Source organism: Oncorhynchus mykiss, chromosome 11 (assembly GCF_013265735.2).
Source record: "Oncorhynchus mykiss isolate Arlee chromosome 11, USDA_OmykA_1.1, whole genome shotgun sequence".
Classification (NCBI taxonomy): Eukaryota; Metazoa; Chordata; class Actinopteri; order Salmoniformes; family Salmonidae; genus Oncorhynchus; species Oncorhynchus mykiss.
The window spans coordinates 34782468-34792067 of record NC_048575.1 but is presented as its reverse complement, the minus strand read 5'-3'; the positions used below and the strand labels follow the sequence as shown (position 1 = coordinate 34792067).

General features: G+C 40.3%; 1 protein-coding gene across 3 annotated transcripts; it reads right to left on the bottom strand.

Moving 5' to 3' along the window:
• Window positions 1-2321: 2321 nt before the first annotated feature.
• Window positions 2322-9199, bottom strand: LOC110535615 (GTPase IMAP family member 4). 3 transcript variants are annotated; one of them, XM_021620720.2, is made up of 3 exons: window positions 9079-9199; window positions 7530-8288; window positions 2322-3128 (listed from the first exon to the last, which is right to left on the bottom strand). In XM_021620720.2, exons 1-3 carry the CDS (start codon window positions 9107-9109, stop codon window positions 3103-3105), a joined length of 816 nt encoding a protein of 271 aa, XP_021476395.2. In that variant the 5' UTR covers window positions 9110-9199; the 3' UTR covers window positions 2322-3102. The 3 variants fall into 3 exon arrangements, with proteins under 3 accessions (XP_021476395.2, XP_036791240.1, XP_036791241.1); XM_036935345.1 differs by lacking the exon at window positions 2322-3128 and adding an exon at window positions 6159-6211; XM_036935346.1 differs by lacking the exon at window positions 2322-3128 and adding an exon at window positions 6671-7248.
• Between the last annotated feature and the right edge of the window lie 401 nt (window positions 9200-9600).

The following is a 9600-nucleotide window of genomic DNA, read 5'->3' as shown; positions in this document are numbered from 1 at the left end:
TACCTCTGGGGGATAGTTAGGGACCATACAATAAATGACTATGTAAATGGGACAAAATGTTCATGTTGCACATCTTTTAGTGGTCTGAAATGCATTCAATAGTTGTACATGCATTTCTACAATTTATATTTGGTTTGAGGTTAAGTCATTGAAGTTTAAAGCCATTTACTTAAAAAAAATATTGTGCATTGTGTAATTTACTGATGATCCCTAACTAGCCCTTTAGGAATATAAAATGTCAAACCAAATTGAGGATTGGCATTATGATGGGGTCGCATGCAGCTGTGCTCAAAATGGATGATTATTTGGGTGCTGCCAGCTGTAAGGCATATGGACAGGATTAAAATAAACCCAACCCACAGAAATAAGCCATTTTCAAAACAAGAAACCTATTCAATACCATCATCATGGACCACATTGCAATACTGCAACAGATTAGTTAGGAATTAAACATAAAATTACTAATCTGAATAATTAAGAGACCGCACTCAGAGGGTTATGGAAGCATATAGCTGCCACAAAATTATAATATTAAAATGCAATGTGCCATTGATTTATCATTATCCAACTTGCATTTAAAAACATTTTCAGCAGCTATTCCCTTGCAAAGAAGGTAGGGTTTGATACATACAGATACATGAGCCTGATAAATAAAAATGCACATTTATCATTTCACACCCATATACAAAACCCAGACAAGGATATGTATATATTCTCTACTAGTAGAGTAAAACAGTACCTGTACTTCAAGTGCTTGATAAAACACTATACACCTTTTGGTCACAATTGGGGTAGCTTTTAACAAACTTTTCCTTAACATTAACATTTATTAAAAATGTAAAAAACATAATAGCGCAATCTAGCATGTGCTGTACACATTAGGTTAAGGGACTTCCTTGTCTCTGTCGCAGCCTCAGAGACTTTTCATGTACAGTAGTTTTCCCATGATCCTCACTACATGAAGAAAACAGTAGATATACAGGGCCTATATTGGTACACATTTGACCTCTAAAGTCATGCTTTTTTCAATCTTGCATAAATGTACAGTACCAGTCAAAAGTTTGGACACACCTACTCATTTATCACACCTACTACTTTATTTTTACTATGTTCTACATCGTAGAATAATAGTGAATACATCAAAACTATTAAATAACACATATGGAATCATATATAGTAACCAAAAAAAAAGTGTTAAACAAATCAAAATATACTGTATATTTTAGATTCTTCAAAGTAGCCACCTTTTGCCTTGATGACAGCTTTGCAAACTCTTGCATTCTTTCAACCTCTCCTTCTTGGTCAAATAGCCCTTAGACAGTCTGGAGATGTGTTTTGGGTCATTGTCCTGTTGAAAAACTAATGATAGTCCCACTAAACATGAACCAGATGGGATGGCGTATCGCAGCATGGTATCCATGCTGGTTAAGTGTGTTTAGTGGAATTCTAAATAAATCACTGGCAGTGTCACCAGCAAGCATCCCCACACCATCACACCTCCATGCTTCACTGTGGGAACCTTATCCTCTCCTAATGAACTTATCCTCTGCAGCAGAGGTAACTCTGGTACTTCCTTTCCTGTGGCTGTCCTCATGAGAGCCAGTTTCATCATAGCACTTGATGGTTTTCGCGACTGCACTTGAAACTTTTCAAAGTTCTTGACAATTTTCCAGAATGACTGACCTTCATGTCTTAAAGTAATGATGGACTGTTGTTTCTCTTTGCTTATTTGAGCTGTTCTTGCCATAATATGGACTTGGTCTCTCTTCTGTATACCACCCCTACCTTGTCACAACACAACTGATTGGCTCAAACGCATTGAGGAAAGAAATTCCACAAATTAACTTTAAAACAAGGAACACCTGTTAATTGAAATGCATTCCAGGTGACTAGCTCATGAAGCTGGTTGAGAGAATGCCAAGAGTGTGCAAAGCTGTCAAGGCAAAGGGTGTCTACTATGAAGAATCTCAAATATATTTTCATTTGTTTAACACTTTTTTGGTTACTACATTTTTCCATGTGTTATTTCATAGTTTAGTTTTGATGTCTTCACTATTATTCTACAATGTAGAAAACAGTAAAAAAATAAAGGAAAATCCTAGAATGAGTTGATGTCCAAACTTTTGACTGGTACTGTAATGTGATTTGCTTCTTACTTCATGTGCAAATCAGATACAATAACATCCCCAAATATATACATTGCATCAGACCTGTCATAGGTACAAGGTAGACCTAACAGTCTCAAAAAGCAAGAACAGCATCATCAGGGATCTCGCTAGAGTTCAGTAATCTACATTTTCAAAACGCAGACCATCACAAAATCAAGGTTTCTAACTATTTTATATTAAACGTTTTCCTTTGTTGCTTCAATAGTGATCAGGGACATGCAACTACAGTTTTCCTTCACATAAAATATATTAGTGCAACACATTCAGCAGAAAATAGCTTCATTATCATCAGATGACAACAGAAGTGAAACGCTATTTGGCCGGCAGCCACATCATTTACTTAGGTTTTGCTTGAAGTTAATCGTACATTTTACCAGAGAAAAGCAGGCTACACCGATAAAATGTACTGAAGAAAAATAGCTACACATCAGTCAGAGCGCTGCCTTCTGATAGAATGCCCGTTCGTGAATTCTCAATGGAGTGTAGAATTGCAACTGAAGCAACAAAAAAAAAGAAGCCTGATGCCGAGCAGCAATTACAAGAAGCATTTTAGATCTCTGTTTACAAAATGCAGCAAGATATTTATGGGTTTTATCTCCCCCCCCCCCCTGTGGTGTGATAAACGCAGAATTCCGCATTAACGGGACCCCTGATCATGTTAGCCTACATCCAGTTACAGATAACTATTATTTATATAAAATGGTAGAGAGATTAAGTCTTAAAGGTTTAAAAGAATCTGGGCCTGTATTCATAAAGCATCTCAGAGTCAGGGTCACGCCCCCCCACCCACCCATTCATTATGATCTAAAAGGGGAACTGATCGTAGATCAACATTCCTACACTGAGACGCTTTATGAATACAGGCCCTGAGGTTGGGGTAACGTATGGACATAGAGCTCTGAAATCAGTACTGCGGTGGCTCACCAGCTCTCCTTCAGTCAGTCAGTCCATCCACTGAATCTGAAAATGGAGACATAATAACAGACAAGGATTACTTCAGATGTACAGTACCAGTCAAAAGTTTGGACACGCACATTCAAGGGTTTCTCTTTATTTTCACTATATTCTACAATTTTTCCTTGTGAATGCGTTTGAGCCAATAAGTTGTGTTGTGACAAGGTAGGAGTGGTATACAGAAGATAGCCCTATTTGGTAAACGACCAAGTCCATAATATGGCAAGAACAGCTCAAATAAACAAAGAGAAACGACAGTCTATCATTACTCTAAGACATGTAGGTCAGTCAAAATTTCAAGAACTTTTAAAGTTTCTTCAAGTGCAGTCACAAAAACCATCAAGCGCTAGGATGAAACTGGCTCTCACAAGGACCGCCACAGGAAAGGAATAACCAGAGTTACCTCTGCTGAAGAGGATAAGTTCATTAGAGTTACCAGCCTCAGAAATTGCAGCCCAAATAAATGCTTCACAGAGTTAAAGTAACAGACACATCTCAACATCAACTGTTCAGAGCAGACTGTGTGAATCAGGCCTTCATGGTCAAATTGCTGCAAAGAAACCACTACTGAAGGACACCAATAAGAAGAAGAGACTTGTTTGGGACAAAAAAACACGCGCAATGGACATTAGACCGGTGGAAATCTGTCCTTTGGTCTGATTTTGAGTCCAAATTTGAGATTTTTGGTTCCAACCGCCATGTCTCTGTGAGACGCGGTGTGGGTGAACAGATGATTTCCGCATGTATGTTTCTCACCGTGAAGCATGGAGGAGGTGTAATGGTGTGGGGGTGCTTTGCTGGTGACACTATCAGTGATTCATTTGGAATTCAAGGCACACTTAACCAGCATGGCTACCACAGAATTCTGCAGTGATACGCATCCCACCTGGTTTGTGCTTAGTGGGACTATCATTTGTTTTTTGACAGGACAATGTCCCAACACACCTCCAGGCTATGTAAGGGCTATTTGACTAAGAAGGAGAATGATCAAGAGCTACATCAGATGACCTGGCCTCGACATTCACCTGACCTCAACCCAATTGAGATGGTTTCAGATGAGTTGGACTGCAGAGTGAAGGACAAGCAGCCAACAAGTGCTCAGCATATGTGGGAACTCCCCCTTGGAAAAGCATTCTAGGTAAAGCTGGTTGAAAGAAGGCCAACAATGTGCAAAGCTGTCAACGCAAAGGGTGGCTACTTTGATGAATCTAAAATATAAAGTATATTTTTAGTTGTTTAACACTTTTTTGGTTACTACATGATTCCATATCTGTTATTTCATAGTTTTGATGTCTTCACTATTATTCAACAATGTAGAAAATAGTCAAAATAAAGAAAAACCCTGGAATGAGTAGGTGTGTCCAAACGTTTGACTGTTACAGTATATGTAATATCTAATGATGCACCGATATGACATTTTTGGCCGATACCAATATTTTCCTTGCAAAAAAACCCGATACCGATATTTGACATTTTTGCGGCCTTTTAAGCATTCTAGTACAGCGCACAATTGGCCCAGCGTCATCCAGGACGTCATTGTAAATAAGAATTAGTTTTTAACTAACTTGCCTAGTTACATAAAAGTTACACTTGATTAATGGTGGTCGGACCCATCGATGTGAAGCTAGCCACAATAAGGATTAGCCACAATCGTGCACTTTGCGGCTAGCCTTCAAAATAAAAGTATGGCATAATTCTACTATTTGTATTAATTTGCATCACGGCAAATTCCACTATTATGTCTAATCATTATTGAATAGCTTCACAACACATTACTTGGTCCGGTCGAGCGACTAGCAAGATGAAGCTAACTAGCTGCTTATAACATTAGCTTTGGGCAATAGGGTTATGTAGCTGGCTAGCTATTTATTTTCATGTACTGAACTTCAATTTCAATCGGTGAACAAAAAGTGGCAACCTAGCTAATACTTACAAGGGTTCCTAAACCATTGCTAAGAATAATGAAAATGACTGCAGTTTCAACTCGTCATTGTTTTCAGGCTGGTTGTATTGGTGCTAGCTAGGTACTAAGCTAAAGCTAGCTACCCCGGAAGTTGCGGTCGAACAAATTATGCTTTATTACCAATGCGGTATTGTAAACTAGAGGCCGACCAATTATGATTTTTCAACGCCGATACCGATTATTGGAGGACCAAAAATGCCAATACCGATTAATCGGACGATTTTTAAAAATGTATTTGTAATAATGCCAATTACAACAATACTGAATGAACACTTATTTTAACTTTATATAATACATCAATAAAATCTATTTAGCCTCAAATAAATAATGAAACATGTTCAATTTGGTTTAAATAATGCAAAAACAATGTGTTGGAGAAGAAAGTAAAAGAGCAATATGTGCCATGTAAAAAAGCTAACATTTCAGTTCCTTGCTCAGAACCTGAGAACATATGAAAGCTGGTGGTTCCTTTTAACATGAGTCTTCAATATTCCCAGGTAAGAAGTTTTAGGTGGAAGTTATTATAGGACTATTTCCCTCTATACCATTTGTATTTCATTAACCTTTGACTATTGGATGTTCTTATAAGTACTTTAGTATTGCCAGTCTAACAGTATAGCTTGCAACCCTCTCCTCGCTCGTCCCTGGGCTCGAACCAGCAACACAACGACAACAGCCAACATCGAAGCAGCGTTACCCATGCAGAGCAAGGGGAACAACTAATAGAAAGCTCAGAGCGAGTGACATTTGAAACGCTATTAGCTCGTACCCCGCTAACTAGCTAGCCATTTCACTTCGGCTACACCAGCCTCATGTCGGGAGTTGATAGGCTTGAAGTCATAAACAGAACAATGCTTGATGCACAACGAAGAGCTGCTGGCAAAACGCACAAAAGTGCTGTTTGAATTAATGCTTACGCGCCTGCTTCTGCCTACCACCGCTCAGGTAGATACTTGTATACTCAGTCAGACTATACTCAGTCAGACTATACACAACGCAGGACACGCTAGATAATATCTAGTAATATCATTAACTAGTGATTATGATTGATTGTTTTTTATAAGATAAGTTAAATGCTAACTAGCAACTTATCTTGGCTTACTGCATCCGCGTAACAGGCAGTCTCCTTGTGGAGTGCAACAAGAGAGAGGCAGATCGTTAATGCGTTGGACTACTTAACTGTAAGGTTGCAAGAATGGATCCCCCGAGCAGACAAGGTGAAAATCTGTCGTTCTGCTCCTGAACAAGGCAGTTAACCCACCGTTCCTAGGCCTAGGTCATTGAAAATAAGAATATGTTCTTAACTGGCTTGCCTAGTTAAATAAATGTATATAAAAATACAAATAAATGTAAAAAAAATAAAATAATTGGCGCCCAAAAATACAGATTTCCAATTGTTATGAAAACTTGAAATCGGCCCTAATTAAATCGGCCATTCTGATTAATCGGTCGACCTCTATTGTAAACACATCGTTTGTGGCCGGTGTTTGCAGACTTTTTTTGTACAGCTTGGAGTGCTATTGTATATTTTTTGACATGCAAAGACCCAAACGGCGTTCCATAGTATGTATGTCGTGAAGCTAATAGCAGTGACGCTATTACTGTGTAACTCTGGTAGGGCAACATCTGAAATATAGCACACTTGGTAGTGTGTACCGGTGCTCGACCAGTCGGCGAAAGCCAACAGCACCCATGACAGAGAACAGTTGACTGTCAAAGGCAATGAATTCCATTATGTTGGCTTTCATGGATTTCGCCTTTGAGTTAAAATTTTCTTACTCTTTCAAATGACTGCTCGACTTGTTGACTGCTCAATACACACAGCAGACATTGTGTGGGCTAGGTTAGGAATGCTGTGTTGAACGTGTAGTGCAAAATTTTACGTGGCGTTATCACGCCATTATATAGGTATGCACAGTAGCTTTGACATTTGTTAAAAAACAATCGGCGTTAAACTTGATCTCGGGCCGATACCGATGTTGTCATTTTTAGCTAACATCTGCCAATTCCGATATATCGTGCATCCCTAGTAATATCATTGGTATAACTATCATTGTCTTCACGTCTATGTGAAACTATCTTGTTAAAGACTTGTTCATTTAAGTTTTGATATTACTATAGAGGAATATTGCCTTGTCCTGGACAATCATCATGGATTCTTCTCTATTCCCAAGCAGCAGACATGAGATAAGAGGAGAGATAGTTGGGAAAGAAAATGAAGGAAGAAATGTAAGGAGGGGGAGAGGATGTACTTGGTACAATGTACATAACTACCACATGAGTAATTCAAATACAGTTACCCTAAGTGGAATAATACAACAGTAATGCAAGTACTAGTTTTGCAGAGAAGAGCAAGGATTATAAATTTCACCCCGTGTGAGGTTTAGCCTATGTGACTGCTGTTACAAGACTATATCTGAGTTGTCAGTAAAGCTGTCACTCACTGTGGGGCGGGTCCATGTCCATTTTGGCCAATCCTACGGCAGAATTCACTTTGGGCCTTGCTCCAAGCTCCCGGTTCTGGGTTTGGTTCTGATTCTGGCCCAGAGGTTTCTTCTCCTCCACATCCTCTGGGTTATAGATGCCCTCCTCCGCCACCACCTTCTCTATCTTCTCCATAAGCTGTCGCAGCTGGGGGTGCTCCCCAAATATGTAGTTGCTGATGACAAAGTACCGCATCTTGCACTTTTCCAGCACCCACTGCAGATCCTTCCCCTCTCGCTTGATGTGCCTCTCGATGGACATGTTCCTCAGCACATCTGCCCAGGTGAACACCACGATGGTATGCCTCCACACACGCTCCCCGAACAGAGCCAAGTGCTCCTCGATGCGGGCCCGGTCCACCTCGGTAAACATGCCCACAGGGATGACCAGCAAGAAAGCGTGGGGGCCCAGGGGCCCGCACATGGAGGCGCCCCGCACCATCTCCTGCTGGTAAACTGGTGGCGTGGACTGTGTCGAGAACCAGCCCGGCGTGTCTATTACCGTCACCTGGCGCCCCTCCACCTCAGTCTGACGCTTGACGCAGAATTCAGCCGCCCGCTCCAGGCGGAACTCCTCGTGGCCCAGTATGGTATTGCCTGTCAGGCTCTTCCCAGGCCACCTCCAGCCCAACAGCACCAGCCTCAACTCAGTTAGATGGTTGGCTTCCCGGGCTGCTGCCGCCAGCCTCTTCTCTTCCTCCTCTGGGTCAGGGACATCTCCTGGGAGTACAAACATCACAACTCATTAGCAAGGACTTTTTAGCTAATACTGGTTTAGTCCCCGTTTCTGCAATTACGTTTTGATAAAGGAAACTTGTAGCAACAAGCCATACCTCCACTTTAGCATGTTTATCAGTAATTACATATCAAAGCTCTTCCGCTGTATAGACAATATTGACAACTATGTTCGTTGCTAACTAAATACATAGACTAATTACACTGACATATGCCAATTAAGGTCACACTACTGGCAACATTTTTATAGGCTAGAAACTTTACAACTATACCGTAAGTGAACCACGCAGTTTAACTACAGAATATTTAGTTGGTGGTGCATAATCATTTTTATCAAGTTCAAATTCCTTTAATAAAGCCAGTGTATAAACGAGTCATAGCCTGCCTTTCTGCATTGAGATCAATGAGTAAGTTACTGTATCACTTTCATTCGTTCGATCGCGTCAACATTCAAATCCAGCCAGCTCATCTACTGTGTGGCTATGGTTGAAACCGGATCTTGCTCTGTATCAGCCGAGTTATTCTAACATTTGACTCATAGCGACCCGGTCTGAAGCAGTAAACTAGCTAGTTTAAGTGAAACGTGTCAGGTTCGGCTCAGAGTTAGTTTAAACTGCATAGTTAACCAAACTAGCTAGCCACTGTAGCTAACGTTATTTAGCGATGTTGTTACTGTTAACCTTCAGTGAACTATCGATAACCTTATCTTAATACGTTTTGTTCGATGAGTTGTATCGATTTACTTGGGACACCGTTTGTCTTTTAGAAGACCCACCTATTGATTGCACTTCTTTCTCCGATTCCATGTCGCTGTTTAGTTTTCCAAAGTTGAATCACAGCTAGATGAGACAGATATTTCACCGGATGTATAAATGTGAGACATCCTGTTAGCGTTTCCTCTCACTACCAAATATGGTAGTGAGAGAAAGCCCGTTTGCCGGCAGTGGGAGAACATTGAGCTAGATGGATTTTGGCTGACATTCTGCTAATTTTCTCATCAATGATCTCCATAGTTTTCTGTTTCCAAAACTAGAATCTATAACAAACAGAGTGCACTAAGTTTGGTAGACTTGACTTACCAATTGTTTATAGAGATGACTTTGTTTAGGACGAGTGCACTAGATAATGAGCGTTTTCCTAATGAACGTCATATAGGCACAAATGGTCTTCATCCTCTTCTTGGGAGTAGCTAGCTTGTCCCAAGTAGATATCTAGCTGCCTATATAGAGGAAGAGCTTTGATTTGTAATTACTGATGAACATGCTAAAGTGGAGGTATGGCTTGTTGCTTCAAGCTT

What these genes read in the sequence shown, in the direction of transcription:
- LOC110535615 (XM_036935345.1), bottom strand. Translation starts at nt 9,109, where the DNA reads ATGGAATCGGAGAAAGAAGTGCAATCAATAG. An exon ending in GAAAGAAGTGCAATCAATAG is followed by an intron (nt 8,289 to 9,078) that starts GTGGGTCTTCTA and finishes TTGTACTCCCAG; the next exon opens with GAGATGTCCCTGACCCAGAG. An exon ending in GGACATGGACCCGCCCCACA is followed by an intron (nt 6,212 to 7,529) that starts GTGAGTGACAGC and finishes GCACTCCACAAG; the next exon opens with GAGACTGCCTGTTACGCGGA.